The 16,477-nt window shown below is 39.5% G+C and overlaps 1 protein-coding gene across 1 annotated transcript; it reads left to right on the forward strand.

Annotated features, from left to right (window-relative positions):
* On the forward strand, positions 1-16,477 carry hephl1b (hephaestin-like 1b). The gene is made up of 20 exons (XM_042499371.2): positions 1-314; positions 2,271-2,515; positions 4,541-4,753; positions 5,124-5,342; positions 6,429-6,683; positions 7,264-7,432; positions 8,360-8,499; positions 8,640-8,771; positions 9,144-9,349; positions 9,577-9,721; positions 9,861-10,073; positions 11,369-11,588; positions 11,698-11,837; positions 11,920-12,045; positions 12,174-12,280; positions 12,846-13,080; positions 13,465-13,604; positions 13,874-14,027; positions 14,599-14,619; positions 16,043-16,477. The coding sequence occupies exons 1-20, from the start codon at positions 142-144 to the stop codon at positions 16,120-16,122; spliced, it is 3,333 nt and encodes a 1,110-aa protein (XP_042355305.2). The 5' UTR covers positions 1-141; the 3' UTR covers positions 16,123-16,477.

The following is a 16,477-nucleotide window of genomic DNA, read 5'->3' on the forward strand; positions in this document are numbered from 1 at the left end:
GTTTCATAAGTGCCGCAGCCCCAACTGCAGACTGTTGATACGCACTCGCATGGGAGGATCTACGGAGGTTTCCACTTGTTCCTCTTGAACCAAAACCCGCTAAATACACAGCCCGGCATCTCACGGAGCGATCAGCAGAACATGGCACGGACTTTGAGGCTGTTTGCGAGTTGTTTGTTGTTCTTTCTCTCCTCCGGTGCGGAAGCGAAGCGCGGCAGGGAGAGAGTTTACTATGTGGGGATCATTGAGGATTCGTGGGATTACGCACCAAGTGGAAAAAACCTGCTTAACGGTCAAGACGTCGCAAATGACGAGTGAGTTGTGATAGTCAAGTATACAGATGGTGATGGCAATCATATTAATGTGATTACATATCAGTGAAGTTCACACATGGGGTGCTGAGATTACTAACATGTAAACTTTTTATAAGAAACAGTGTGGAACAAAAACTCAAGTTCCTCAATCTAAATACAGATATAACGAAACAAAAAGTTGCACAGTCCGTCATCTTGGCAGGGTGTGACAGATGGTGTCTAGACCTCTGAAGGTAGTGATGTGTGCTTTGCTGGCAGTCTGTCTGGCAGATGCACAGGTAAAATGATAGTACTTGAGTCACTAACAATGAATGACTGTTTTATGTCATGAGATTGGAGGCTGCCTTTGCTATGTGTTACAGTGGCGGAAATAAAGTCAGAAAACGCAGATGCCAGAGCATAATCTGCACCACACTAACAATATTGTGATATTACATTGATGTCAAAGTTGCTGTGTCGTAATATATATATATATATATATATATATACATACATACACACATATATATATATACATACATGGCCCTCAGACCAAATTTAACCGGCCCTCAGCTTGTCTTTTAAAATATACTTTATGAAAACCATAATATTGGTTAATCCAGCAAGATCACTTTGCATTTATTTTCTGTCACCTCACATGGTCAGACAATCATACATTTGGATATGCACCAAGGAGAAACTGCGTAGGCAAAACTAATTTGTTTCCATAAACAGATGGTAAGTAAGCAAAGTCATTGTTATCTATTGTCAGATATTTCCTGTTGGGTAGCAGACATGACCATGGCAAAGAAGCAAAAATTGACGAGGGCTGTTGCTTTCAGTAGTGGTGGAAAGTTGAATATTTTTTCAATTAATGATAAAACAGTTGCGTTCGTGTAATTCTTATGTGTTTTTTTTTTAATAACTCATATGTTGCGAGAAGCAGCTGGCCCCCAGGAATTTTCACATTATTTAATCTGGCCCCCATTCAAAAGAGTCTGGACACTGCTACCCCAAGGGAGTCGCATATATTGAAAATGGTCCTTCCAATGTAAAATTGGTCATTACGGCCCTGCTACAAATATATGACACCTGACTTTATCTCTTCTTCTAAGTTAGCCAAATACCTGACAGGTACTTTATTTGATCTCCTCATTAATGATATCTTAACAACTCTGAAGCATACCACAGTTGTTGCACTATTGCACAATGTTGGAAAATCCTGACCTGCTCTATCAGCCAGGAAACTTACCCAACAGTCAGTAACTGATGATACCAAATACTCACAAGCACATACAGTTTTATTCATGCAACATTGGCTGTAGTCAAAGCAACAACCTATATTTTTTTCCAAATGTTACATTATCTATTCATTCTTTGTATTTTGCTATTTAATGTTTAAGCAGAAATAAGCACACCTAGAAAATAGGCGCATGTGCTCGGTGAAAACCCCATTCATCAGACTGTCAGCAAGGTTGTCAATACAACCCATCTGTGAATCAAGTAAGCGTAATGGTTTTCATCCTCCCTGTTGCTTTGGTTATGGGCTGAATATACAGAAGCAAAACTGCATTCACCACAGCTCCGGTAACACGTTATTAGCCCAGAGAAACGTGTAATCACAGTAATGACAAGTCTAATTGTTAGAGAGCTGCGACCACGTGCAATTTGTTCTGCGGCACTACATTTGAAGCTAAAGGATTCATCTCATAGTTCATGTCTTATACAGATATTTAGTACAGTCTGCCAGTGAAAAGTTAAATAATATCTAAGATCAATCGGAGAGCTTGGGAAATCTTACTGAGCATGCATCCCATTTATTTCCATTGCTACCTCTTTTTGTAATACCTCTGTTTGTTTTTTTTAATTTATTAAATACAATAGTATAGTAAGCTTAGGTCTGTATCTTGACAATAATTAGCCAGCTGCCACTGCTGTCATTGCTGTCACTCTTCTCTGTCTCCACTTCTATCTCAGGCACGCGTCTGTGTTCCTGGAAAGAGGTCCCCACCGTATCGGCAGTGTTTATAAGAAGGCTATGTTCCGACAGTACACAGATGCTACGTTCAGCCACCTGGCACCCCGACCCACCTGGCTAGGCTTCCTGGGGCCCATACTGCGAGCTGAGGTTGATGACATCATTGTGGTCCACCTGAAGAACTTTGCGTCCAGGAACTACTCTATGCATCCTCATGGAGTTTTTTATGAGAAGAACGCAGAGGGTATAGTGCTACATAATACATACATGTGCACATAGAGACACACGCACTGTGTTCACACACAGAACGACATGAAAAATCCATTATGACACCCCTCAGACAGAATGGGACACCTGCTCATACAAAATGATACCTAGTAGTTGCTGTAATAATAAGTGGACTGCAAATAATTTATAAATAATAAATGCTGAATGATATACTGAATGCAGTGCTACAGAAAGAGATTAAGGACTCTCAACTCTCTCTTTCCACAGCCCTGACTGAATAGATTGGCAGGTGGTGCACTGATAGAAGTTACAAAAACAATATATTAAGTTACAGGAATGACAGTAATGTGGATACAGATACCCGAAGAGTGAGTCTGATTGTTCACAAAGGCTCTGCTTTATTCAACAAGTGACACTATTCTGCTAAAACAACTTTTAAAGGGATAGTTTGGATTTTTTTTTAAATGGATTTGTGTAGGGTACTTATTCATAGTCAGTAAATATCAGTCAGCGCATCCTCAGAAGCTAAGCAATGCACTGATGTGGGTGGGGGCCAGCAGCAAAAAGTATTTTAGCCAATTAAAAATGTAATATCCATTTAAGTGTATGTTATATATATATATATATGCTATATATATTGAGAGTATTTTTACCGCTTTACCGTTTGGTCAGATTGCCTGTTAAGATGGGAGAGCTGTTAACAGCTTCAGTTGTCTATCTATGCTTTCATCAAAGTCACCTAATTCCATTGAGAAAAACAATCATTTTAGCTTGCTGAACACAGGAGCTGCTGGTCTACTGCTCTTTCAGTCAGTTAGTTAGTTAGTGTTATTGTGTGACTTTTTATGATCCCGAACTAATCCTTTAAATGCCAAAGTCATGCAAAAACACAAGCAAGCTAAATGAGAGAGGCAGTAATGAATCAGTAGATCCTATTTAAAGCAATGTTAAATCACCACTGGAAGTCACTGTCTGGCGTTAAGGGAAAGCCGTGGAAATATTCTAAATATAGCGCATGCTGATTCTGATAACTCTAAATATGTTTTCTTGCTGCCCCCTCCACAGCGGTACATTGCGTAGTATCCACGTAGGACTCCACAGCCTGCTCTTTCAAACTGGGGGCAGACTGACATCTACTGTGTGTAATATACTTTCTGTGGATAAGTACAACCAGAAACTAACAGGCTAAAATGACAAAAGGACTAGCAAATGTGACACTGACTAAAATAGTCCAGTTTGGACTGTGTGAGTACAAAAAATGACACACAGCACATTTTCACTTTTATGGAGGTTTTGGTTCCTGAGTATTATGAACTTTGCTGGTCTTTCTTATACATGAGGGGGGAGGGGGCCCCCTCATCTGGGGGAGAGGCATCCTACCTCTGGAATTTCCAGAGGCATACTGAAACTGAAACTAAAATTTATTTTTTCCTCTGTAAACAGATTATGCCTGCTGATCCCCTTCTTTAACAGGGGATTTGCACTGATCTATGAGTCAGATTAAACCTCAAAAATGTCAAAAATGGAAGAGGGAGGGGAAGGGTGTCAACACATGGAGACATAAATTTGGTCAAATCTGCCAATTCTGTGTGAAAACACATCATGTGATGAGCACATATTGGTACAGAGGTCAGTGTACCCGTTACATCTATTACTAAGACTGAGATCATTTATGAGGTTATAGATCACTTACACACGTGGAGGCTGAAAGCTTAACAGAGATAAGACCCATGGAGGAAATGGATATGACCTCGATTTGGGATGCTGTGTTTTTTTGAAGAATCAATGACATATCTGGGATTGCTCTAATGTTACTGTTGTTTTCTTATAACAATGACACTAAACTATTGAACTGTATTGAAACCTCCATTGAAGAATGTGCTTATTATACTTATTTAATGAATCAGTTAAGGCCAAGAATTGTGAGATCATGGTGTTATTTTCTGCTGACCAAAAGTGAAAGCGCCAGGGCTCAAGTTCTCTTTAAACTTCAGAGGAATCAGAAAAATCTCAGCATAAACAACTTGTATTTGTCTACCAGGGGCGCTCTATCCAGATGGGACATCAAACAAGCTGAAGGAGGACGACTCTGTTCCTCCAGGAGGCAGCTACACCTACCGCTGGGAGGTCAGGCCAGAATTTGCCCCCACGGGTGACGATGCCAACTGTCTGACCTGGGTCTACCACTCCCATGTGGATGCCCCCAAGGACATCGCCTCAGGCCTCATCGGGGCTCTGCTCACATGCAAAAAAGGTCTGTAGACATTTGATTACATTCTAGGAACATGTTTCTTTGAATGAATTTTTTACCTTGTTCGGTAATAATCACAACTGCCAAGGGCTTCCTCACTCCGATGCTTAAAAAAATGAAATACAGCAACACTCCCTAGCCTAAGCCCTTAATGACTGCAATGAAAACTGTCAATGACAAAACGCTGCATGAGAAAAACAAATATGCTGGGAATGTGTGAGAACGACTGACATGCTGAAATGAAGAAATGCTGACATGGTGGAAAAACAAAGATTAAATTCTCCTTTATCTTTGCTTAAGTACATGGATGTGTTACATTTTTAACCTCCATCCTGCATGTTTTTCTATGTGTCATCTTTCTCTGTGAGCGCAGGAATCTTGAAGGAGACTAACGATCTAGTCCAGGGTCAGAGAAAGCCCGGGTCGGTCATAGAGTCAGCCCGAAATGATGTGGACCAGGATGTCTTCCTAATGTTCAGTGTGGTGGATGAAAACCTGAGCTGGTACCTTGAGGACAACATTAAGATCTGCTCTGATCCAGCTGGAGTTGATGAAGAAGACCCAGACTTTGAGGAGTCAAATCTGATGCATGGTGAGAGAGAGATTGTAAACTGATTGACAACAAGAATATTATTTATTGTTAAATGAGGTTTTTCACAAAATTTCTAAATGTTAATCTCATTTTCTATCACCTCCCCTGCATCCCGTAGCCCTTACATTGTTTCATTTTTCTATGTGAGTTACTCATCACTTTAAATGACTAATTCCTCAAAGTGTATCAAACAAGATTTAAAAGGCCTGTTCACCCTAAAATCAAATATATTTATTTTTTCCTTTTACCTGTAGTGCGGTTTATCAGTCTAGGTTGTTGTTGTGTGAGTTGCCGAGTACTGAAGATATTGGCCCTAGAGATGTCTGCCTTCTCTCCAATAAAATAAAACTAGATGGCACTTGGCTTGTGGTGCTCAAGGTGTCAGAAAATAGATTTTAAAAAATGAACAGCAACGTCTCTTTTCAGAAATCATGCCCCAGTTACCCAAGATAATCAACAGACCTTGTTGTGAGCAGTTACATGTAGGAACTATTTTCTTTCTACTTAACTGCATCCGTCAACTGTGTCACCACGAAGAAGAGAGCATGCATCTATCTACTCATGGATGAGAGCCTCATGCTTGTGATGTAAACATCAATGGTGTCCTCCTCAGCTTAGCTGTAATGTTAGCTAGTGGAATGGTGTTAGGTGAACTAGTAGTAGATGCACACTTCCTTTTGCGTGGTGACAAGGTTGACGGATGCAGTTTAGCGGAGAGAAATTAGTTCCTACATGAAACGAGGTCTGTGGAAAATCTCGAGTTACTAGGTCATGATATCTGGAAACACACATTCCTACTGAGTTTTTAATTGTATTTATTTATTTATGTTTTTTTTGCCCTCTTGAACACTTTAAGCCGAGGGCCATAAATTTCACAATATTTAAGAGACATTTTTACGGCCAATAGCTCCAACACTTAGCAACTCACACAAAAAACAATCCAGACTGAGAAATAGCACTATAACTAAGATGAAAAATATGTATTTTTTGATTTTGGGGTGAACTGTCACAAGCATGAGGCTTAGTGAAGTTTGTTCTCTTTGTCTTTTCCTCTAACCTCTGTCTGGACTTCTCTCTGTGTGACAGCTATTAATGGCTTCATGTTTGGTAACCTGCCCGGAATCAAGTTATGCCAGCACCGTGCAGTAGCCTGGCATTTGTTTGGCATGGGAAACGAGGTGGACATCCATTCTGCCTTCTTCCATGGGAATACACTGCTGGACCGTGGCCACCGCACCGACGTCCTCAGCCTGTTCCCGGCCACGTTTGCCACAGCTGAGATGGTCCCGAAAGCAACAGGAAAGTGGTTGCTGACCTGCCAGGTTAATGACCACCTACAGGGTAGGGCACCTGAACTTTAACCTCTGTGTGACCTTTGACCTCGATGCTCTGAGACTGAGGAATGCATTTTATTATGAAGTACACCTCTGTTATTTTGTCAAAGCATGATGTTATCTGTCTTCCTGCAGCAGAGCTTGTACTTCTAAACATGCCAGGACTTGTAATTTAAGGCTGTCCAAAGTCCACTGAACTTACTGTAGAACTGCATGAGACTTGTTTAGCATATTATTAATTTTACTTACACTTGTGAAGTACCTTACCTTTGTATCATACCACAGCTTTCCATAATAGCCTTTTTGTATCTCTGTGGCTTTAAAGAAACATATACAAATACAGCATATTTACAAAATCACACCTTTGGTAGTTTTACATGTTCTGTGACCTTACAGGGTTTGGCATGCTAAAGCAACAGATAAGGAAGTTGAAAGTGTTAACTGAACCCCGGAATATTAATTATTTTATAGACCATTAAATCTGGCCCTTTTGAATTGTTGATTTTTCTGATGCTCTAAAGGTTTTTGTACATGTGAATTATGGTCTGTGTAATGTTTGTGCATGTCTCTTTTTTGATCTTTTCCAGCTGGGATGCAGGCTTTCTATGAAGTGCACGCATGTGACAGTGAGGCCGGCTCCACGTTGATGGGTGGTGTTGTGAGGAACTACTACCTGGCAGCAGTGAAAGTTTTGTGGAATTATGGTCCATCAGGAAAGGATCTGATCAATGATGTGCCCCTCATTAAAGCCGGCAGGTGGGCAGGCACTTACTCAAATTCAGTGTGACATACTGCTACTTCCAACCTAATCAGTGGTAACAGGAGGCCCGTGTAGTTGCATATCAGCTTTTTAGCTATTTAAGTTATCTGGGGTCAGCTCCATTTAGCTTATGTCTGTGCCTAATATGGTCAGAGTTGTTGAAAGGTTGACAGCTTTTGTAAAATGTAAGGATGGTCATCCTGAAGTCATCTTTTAATAGTTCCAAGGATCCTAAAATTGACATTTTTTAACTAACTGAAACTATGTCTTAATTTTTTGTTAGAACAAGATAATTACAACTAGACCAAAGCTCTCTTTGCTTTGTGGTATCTTTTTTTTATTACCATCATACCACCCAAGCCCAAATCTTTGTAAGAAGAAGTTAAAATATCCATCAAATGTCTCCACACACATAACATGGGATATTCCCTGTGTAGTATTTGCATTGATAAAGTACAACCAGAGTAGTTTTGGAGAAATAATGATGGGAGCCTACAGACTCTGTAGATGATCATTATTTGATTAAGAGGTGGACTATTCCTAAGGTTTGAAAGACCTCTGAAGAGAGTTGCCTGTCTGTGGCCTCTGGACATGGCTGATTATACACGCTCACGATTATACATGCTCCTGTGGTGAGGCAGTTTTGTGGTGTTTAGAGTAAACAGTGTGGATAGTGGAGCAGTGACTCAGTTGTTATTGTGTCTTTGTTATTGTTCCCTAACCTCACACACTGAAAGTCCTCTGTCAGGCATAGCTGTTTGCTCTGTTCACTTTTCTTTAGTAAGAAATTACACACCACCTCTTTATCCAGGCTGTACATTCATTGCAATCCATGTAACTCCTTCTCTGCCGCCATCAGCTTATAGTGACAAATGCTTCAGTTCCTTCCTACCACACCCACACCCCTTCCTCTGCTCTCATAGTGCATCAGAGACGTTTTTTGGGACTGATGGTGGAAGGCTCGGAGGAAATTACATGAAAGTAGTGTACAAAGAGTACATGGACAGTACCTTCACCACCCTAAAGCCGCAAACACCTGAATCTACACACTTAGGGATGTTGGGTAAGGCCTCTAATTTTTAGATTTGGCAAAACATCTCCCTGTTTTGTATCTTTATTTTAACTGGAAACTGGTGTCCACTAATTTTCTCTCAACACCTCTTGTCTTGTCACAATGTTTAATGTTCTTCTGTATTTATGCAGGTCCAGTCCTGAGGGCAGAGGAAGGAGACACACTCAGAGTGACATTCCTAAATAAAGCTGATAGAAACTACAGTATCCAGCCTCATGGCCTGCACTATGAGAAACAATTTCAGGGAAGCAGCTATGAGGACGGTGAGGAAGTAGCCAGTTTCAGAGCTGCACCCCTAACAGCGGATTGTTAACAACTCAGATTGACAGAGGCATACATTTGCATGTCTATTGCTTACAGACTAAAGAAAATATTCCTGTCTGTGCCTTTTCCTTATCTGTATGAATTCTTCCTGAAAGATTTAGCAGGAAGGGATGAACATATCTTTACAACTCCAAAAAGCATGACTTAATTGATCAAATCAACTAAAAAATAAGTCACGCACGGACTGTGTAGAATGTGTTTGAATTTCAGAATGCCTCAAATTAAAAAAGAAAAACAGCTCAATTTATAGGCATTGAGTTTCGACTTCAAGAGCCTATTTCTAAACAGTTACTTTGTGTGCAACACTGCAGGTGTTGACAAGCCAGGCTCTCACGTCAGTCCAGGGGAGAACTTTACCTACACCTGGCAGGTACTAGAGGGTCCTTCTTCATCTGATTCTCCCTGTATCCCCTACCTGTACTACTCTGCCACTGATCCCGCCAAGGACACCAACGCTGGATTGGTGGGACCTCTGCTTGTGTGCAAGAAGGGAACGCTTAGGGATAACGGAACCCAGGTGCTGCTTTATTATCCACTCACACACACTTTCAGAAATGCAGGAAATAATTACATTTAAAAGGCTTTAAACAGTAAATATAACAATTAAATGTAGCAACAAAACAATTTAGATCTTTAACAGTCAGGCATTGGCATTTAAAGCAGTGTAATACATTTTGAGTTTTTATACTGTTAAGTGTAATTTGCGACCCCTACATATCTTGTTGTTACTGTGTGTGCCCACAGGAGGGTCTGGATAAGGAGTTCTTCCTAATGTTTTCTGTCATGGATGAAAACATGAGCTGGTATTTGAAGGAAAATATTGATTCTTTTGGCACCAATGAGACAAACACAGAAGACGAGGACTTTGAGGAGAGCAATTTGATGCATGGTAAGCAAAGAGTGTTTTACCTCACTGTGTATTTTATATTAAATATTATTTAAATGGATACTTTAGCTCACATACCATTATTACCAGCTTTTTTAGTTCCATTTCTTGTTTTCCATTTAAATGTTCCATTGTATTACAGCTGTAAACGGATTAATGTATGGGAACCTTCGCGGACTGGAGATGTGTGCCGGGGACAGGGTTCGGTGGTACACCTTTGGGCTGGGTACAGAGGTGGACATCCATGGCGTTTATTTCGAGGGGAACACCTTCAAGAAGCAGAGCACAACACGTGACACTATCAGCCTGTTCCCTCACACCACTGCTACTGCCGACATGCAGCCAAACGCTCCAGGTTAATCTCACACAGTCACAAACACTCACTGGGCTGAAACCACATCCCTTTCCTTGCACACATTGTCAGCGTTCATCCGCACTTCAGGTTTTGTTTGACAGACAGTTTTGTTCTTTATAAACATATTTAGATAACCTTGTGTGAATGTTTTCCGGTGACGTGTACACCATTACCAACAGGAAACATCAGTAACTACAGTACAAACAGGAAATGTCAAAACTACATGCAGTATTTGTATTATTTACAGTATCCTGAGATCTGTTGAAGGGCTTCATTTCCCAGCTTAGATAGAGGAAAATTCCACAAAAATCTGCAAATCTAGACCACTACATGGCATTACAACCTGTTTTTGTTTGTTTTGTTTTTTTTAGTTTTTAGGTATAGAAAAGAAAATACTGTTCCACAAAATCATGTACTTCAAATACTAGAAGCAGTAGTTTTCAACATCAGGATAAAATATTGTGAATACAGTTTAATACAAGAGGGGACAGGGAATAGTGTATAAATCTGACTGTGGTTATGTATTTTTGATTCGGGGGTGAACTGTTCCTTTAAAGTAACGGTTTATAATCATCTCCAGACATGTTTTAAGACATAGAAGAATAATCTGCTATAAATAATAATTTGTGTCTGTTTTTCCCACAAAAAGGTTCAATAAACTTTTTATTGATTTAAAATTCCATCCACGCTTAAAGAGTCCAGAATCCATAAATATGCAGATGTGAAATTTTAATCTCTGGACTTAGGCCACTCTGTACAATGAAGCTCCATCATCCACATGAAGTAACAAAAAGCAAAACACTTTTTTTGTATGTGCAGGAGGACGTTTCAATCTTACCAAACATGCAAATATTTGCAACGAACTGAAAACCACAAGTCAGCACACAGGGAGAAAAAAAGTATGTTATTTTCTAGCCAAAAAAAAGCCAAGCTTTGCAAGAAAAAGAAAAAAAGAAAAAACACAATTTTTTCGTTGTTTGTTTGTTTCAAGTTCGAGTCAATGACACTTTTGCTAGTCGAAGCATCATCACAAGAAATTACATTAGATTTAATTTTGCTTTTGCCCATACAAAATGTGCATTAAAAGATACCAGGAACGAAGAGTTTGATGTTGTGAGAAACTGAAAGTACAACCATCCCAGATAATCCACTAAAGTGTACTCATAGAGGTGCAGTACAAATGCTTTGGTATTCGTATGTTTCAGCTGTAAATGTCAGCATCTGTGGTCAAGCCACAAACATATCCAGAGTCATCATGTGTCCTAACCCTTAACCTCTTTTCATCCCTCTGTCAGGTGTGTATGAGGTGAGCTGCAGAGTAACAGACCACTTCTCAGCTGGCATGAGGCAGCAGTACAAAGTGAATCTCTGCCCGCAACACAAACTGAAGCTCACACACACAGGAGGGCCAACCAAGATTGTGCAGTATTTTATCAGTGCTGAAGAAATAGAGTGGGACTATTCACCTTCGAGACAATGGGAGCTGGAGAAACACCATGCCACATTCGAGGACAGGTGTGTGAGTAAGATAATAGTAGGATGATGTTTTTCAGTGTTAGAGCCTGTGATTAGTGGCGTAACTTATTACTGTTTGTTAATGGAAGCAAATTGGTACGTCTCCCAGTCCAGGGACTATATTTGTGGGGAAAGGGAAAAACAGAATCGGCCCGCGCTATAAGAAGGTGGTGTACAGAGAATACACCGACGAGACCTTCAAAGTTCAGAAGAAAAGGCAGCCCAACCAAGAACATTTGGGAATTATGGGTAAGCTCAGCTGCTCTTTATGCTGTTTTTGATTTTTTAAACCAAGAAAAGACAGAAGAAGACTTTTACTTTTTCTCTGTAGGTCCAGTAATCAAAGCAGAGGTAGGAGAGCAGATTGTGATCACATTCAAGAACAAAGCCAGTCGGCCATACTCAATTAGCGCCCATGGAGTGAAGGCCAGCGGGGCTCACATTCCTGTCAAACCTGGTGAGAATCAAATTTGAAAAGACATAATATATGCTGTTGCTTTCTATTAAAAGGTGCACACTAAAAATCCTAGAAAACCTAGCCTCAGAGGCAGTAGGATTTATATGTGTTTTTTCTCTTTCTGTCAGGTCACATAATCGAGCTGACGTGGGATGTTCCTGAAAGGTCTGGTCCAGGGGTCTCAGATCCTAACTGTATCTCTTATGCCTACTACTCCAATGTTGATTTCATTAAGGTACAAAATTCTTCTTTAACAAGCATGCGAATCACAGTGTTGCTGTAAAAAGAAAGTGGTTTTTTTTGTTGTTGTTTTTGCTTTGTAAATATGTTGTATTGATTTTCAGAGTCTTTATTCCACAAAAAAGGGTCTGAGACATGTATATTTGTCTTCATTTCATCCATTCATCCCCCAACCATTCCCTCCCTACCACCCTGCCCACCCACCCACAGAATTATAGGTTACAAAATACATTCGGGTGAAGGTGGGAAAACATAACATCATTAAATAATTGTATTAATTACTCTAAAAAAAAGTAGAAAGAGAGGGGAAAATTGTCTTTTGAACAAAGGAAGAGAATAAATAAATAAACATATTTTTTAATATTTGATTTTTTCTAGCTTTAAGAAATACATAACATCCTTTATTCAATGAAAAAAGGACGGAGGAGTACACTGCTTCAAATTTAGAAGGATCAAATGTCTTGCCAGGGGAGTAATGAGAGCAAGAGAAAGTGTTTTAAATGGGTAGAAGTTGAATTGTAGATGTTTGTGACAGTGTTACTTTATTTGTTTGTTTTCAGGATCTGTACAGTGGTCTTCTTGGGCCTCTGGTGATATGCAGGCCTGGGACTCTGCAGCACGGCGAGGGGCCCGACAGACAGAGGGGCGATGTAGAGAAGGAGTTTGCGCTACTCTTTATGGTGCATGACGAAAACCAGTCCTGGTACTTGAAAGACAACATCAGAACATACCTCGGTGTCAATCCCAATACCTTCGTGCCTGACGAAGAGTTTGCGGAGAGTAACATGATGCACGGTAAGAGATTAGAAGAGAGGGAGGCACTAATAGTCAAACTGTCCTTTTCATGAAGCTGAGATTTATAATGATGAGAAAACTGGGGTCATCCCAGCAGGAAGAGCTGCATGGAATTGGACAAAAAAAACAAAACGAAGATGCAAACATAGGTAGAGTAGAACTGACAATTACTTGTATAATTTAAAGGGACAGTTCATCCCCAAATTAAGAGGCTGCATTTTGCTCAGAACACAAAATACCATGAAGTCAAATCAGCAGAGCATGCTCCTTTTTTATGGTTTTATGTTCTAAGAGGAAGTCTGAATTATGGTTTTCCTGTCACACTTCTGTCTGCATGCCTTTGTCTGATTCCATGGTGTGATGGTGTGAATGTGTCTGTTGAAGGGATCAATGGTAAGCTGTACGGTAACCTCCATGGTTTGGTGATGTTCCGGGGCCAAAAGGTTGACTGGTATCTACTGGGCATGGGCAACGAAGTGGACATGCACACCGTTCACTTCCATGCTGAGACTTTTACCTACAAGGTAACCCTCACCACCACAACAAGAGCCTATTATTATACATAATTACCAGGCAAATTATTTATATACAAACAAATGTCCCATCCTTTCATACTGACACAGCGAGACCTGGTCTGTTTGCATTAAGTCGGAGATTGCATTTGTGAAATGAGGCGTTGTCTTCATTGTCATGAGCACCACTACATGTACAGAGGAAAAGTTTCTTCACTCAGTGTTCATTTCCTTTTTTATGTTCCTCTTTGCTGTGATGTTTGTGCTGTGTGTGTGTGTAGACCGACCGTGTGCACCGTGCAGATGTCTTTGATCTCTTCCCTGGGACTTTCCAGACTGTAGAGATGGTTGCCGGGAACCCAGGGACTTGGTTGCTCCACTGCCACGTGACTGACCACATCCATGCTGGCATGGAGACCACTTTCACCATTGAAGGTGTGTATGCACCAGAGTCACTATAGTTTTGTATTTTTCATTTTTTTTCTATTCAGTTTACTTTTGTTTAAGTTTCAGAGTGGATTTGCATGTTTCGCTTTCGTTTTTTTTTTTTTGTTTGTTCAAACATCTTTAGTTTTACTTTAGTTTTTATTAACCTCGGTATCAATTTTAGTCTCTTTTTTTTTTCATCATAATACAGGGGTATATGTCACGGGTAAGATTCAAGGAGTATGTGTAGGTGTTTCGATATAAACACTTCACCTTACCAAAGCAGTTGTCTAACAGTCATGTCGACATCCCTTTCTCAATAAACATACACCAATGCCTCCTCATGCTTTTGTGTTGATACATTTGACCAAATTGACAAAGACAAAAACATTTCCTGTATGTTTTTCTTTCATTATAGTCAGTTTTGAAAGCACACAATATCGTTTCAATTAGGTTTTTTTTTCTAAAGTCTTGTTTCATTTTTATTCCAGGCATACCATGTTGTAGTTTTTAGTGAAGTTAACTATTGTTGTTCTGTTTGAGAGTGTTAGCCTAAGTTCTTGTTTTTTGTCTTTTTCAGTTCCAGAAAAACCCTCACATGGTAAGGATATGCATCTGTTTTCTTGACCAAATGATGCACGAGTTATTGGAAGACTTCACAGTGCACAGGGTTAAAAATGAAATCAGGACACACCCCATTGGGGTATTTCTGGCAAAGTGTGATCAATTGCTGAGTTAATGGCTGTTGATAGATCCAATGAAAGGTTTTACAGGCTGACAGATTAAAAGTGAATTTGAATTTCAAACCTTTAATCTAAAATCACTGTATCAGCACACATTACCATATCAGTGTTTATTTCCATAGTATTTAGGGTCACTGTTGATCACTCAATCATTGATTTGCTAATACTGATTGCAGTTTCAGGATAGTTAACTTCAAATGGGCAACCTGGTAACCAGCTTTTGACAGGTGTGATAACCACAACAAACGTACACAATGTAAACTCACTTCCAGATCTAAAGAAGGCAATGATGAGTTGAGATTGTCAAAGATGGGGCACAATTTAAAAAAATAAAAACAAAAACAAAAAATTAACTTCATTATCACATGTCGCCCTCATCCACAAAACCAGATAGCAGTCAGCAGGCACATTAAAAGTATCACCATCAGTACTCCATTGTGATTACACAATATTAAATGTAGATCCATTACAAAGCCAATTCAATTCAGCATACTTTTAACCCAACCTAATCGAAAGCTTAAATCACCAGGAAAATTTAGAAAGATGCTTAGAATTCTACACAAAGTGGCTTTAATTGTTAAAATGACAACAGCAGTAACTGTATGAAACAAATATCATGCAAACACATAACAGATTCAAAGTAACTCAAGCATTGTTTAAGAGTGTGATAATACATTTCACATAGAAATGAATAAAAGCAGACAAAATAAAGTACATCTAAATTTTTAGTATGGCAGCATGACTAGACATAGAATTATTTGCTCTGGCTAAAACATGCATAAACACTGTAATGGTCCTTTTAGACGATTGATATTTTGATCTATTCTGGCATACCTTTCATTTTTTTCTTGTCTAGTTCAGCACAGGCCAAAGGGAAGTAGGGTTTGGACTTTCCTCGACTCTGCTGTGATGTAATGGATGTGGAATGTTATGCCAAATGTTATCTATGTTTGTTTAGTTACTATTGAGTATTGGAAGAAGAATAAAAAAACATTGTCTGCTTCAGGCATTCCTTTAGAGCTGTGACGCTGTTGTAAGATGTAGCGCAGCTGATACGTTCTTTGTGATCGTGCTAGTGTCTAAAGGCAGTGCATGTTAATTAAAAAATAATAATAATAAAGACACACAGGTTATGTTTTGACTCAGGCTGTGCATTTTGCAGATTTTGTAGTAAAACTCAATGTAACCAAATTGGACATCATTTTATCATGTACTTATCATGTCCCTCATGCCTCTTATTTCCTGTCCCACTCTCTCAATTCCTTGTCTTTCCTGCTGCAGCGCCAAGAACTGAAGGTTCCATAAAGACGCTGCTGGTCTTGCTTGCACTTGGTCTCGTGGTTGTAGGTGGACTGAACTGATGAAGGGACTCTAACACTGTGTATAAACACAACTGTGGTCAGTAATGCACTTAAAATATCCAGGGACAAAATCACTGTTGCTTTGTGTGTTTGGTGGGGCTTATGTATGTAAATATCAAATACTGATCATAGCAGGCAAACTATATCAAGGGATGTACACTTATGTATAAATTTGAGGGTTATTTTATTTTTAGTACTAAATAAGCCTTTTATACTGATGCATTGTTTCTATGTTGCCATTTTCTGGCATGTTGCACTGTGTTTAATGCTGTTAGTTTTGCAAAGCATTGCTGTACCAAAAATTTGATTTCTGTGATGAATGTGCAATAAAGACATTTATTCCACTGTGTTATGA

The sequence above is a fragment of the Plectropomus leopardus genome, chromosome 15 (genome assembly GCF_026936395.1).
Source record: "Plectropomus leopardus strain MGB_pleo_1.0 chromosome 15, ASM2693639v1, whole genome shotgun sequence".
NCBI lineage: Eukaryota > Metazoa > Chordata > Actinopteri > Perciformes > Serranidae > Plectropomus > Plectropomus leopardus.

Bases quoted from the DNA above. Each gene is read 5' to 3' on its own strand.
- hephl1b (XM_042499371.2), top strand. From the start codon at position 142: ATGGCACGGACTTTGAGGCTGTTTGCGAGTTGTTTGTTGTTCTTTCTC. The intron at 8,500-8,639 runs GTAAGGCCTCTA...GTATTTATGCAG, and splicing joins TACACACTTAGGGATGTTGG to GTCCAGTCCTGAGGGCAGAG. The intron at 13,605-13,873 runs GTAACCCTCACC...GTGTGTGTGTAG, and splicing joins CTGAGACTTTTACCTACAAG to ACCGACCGTGTGCACCGTGC.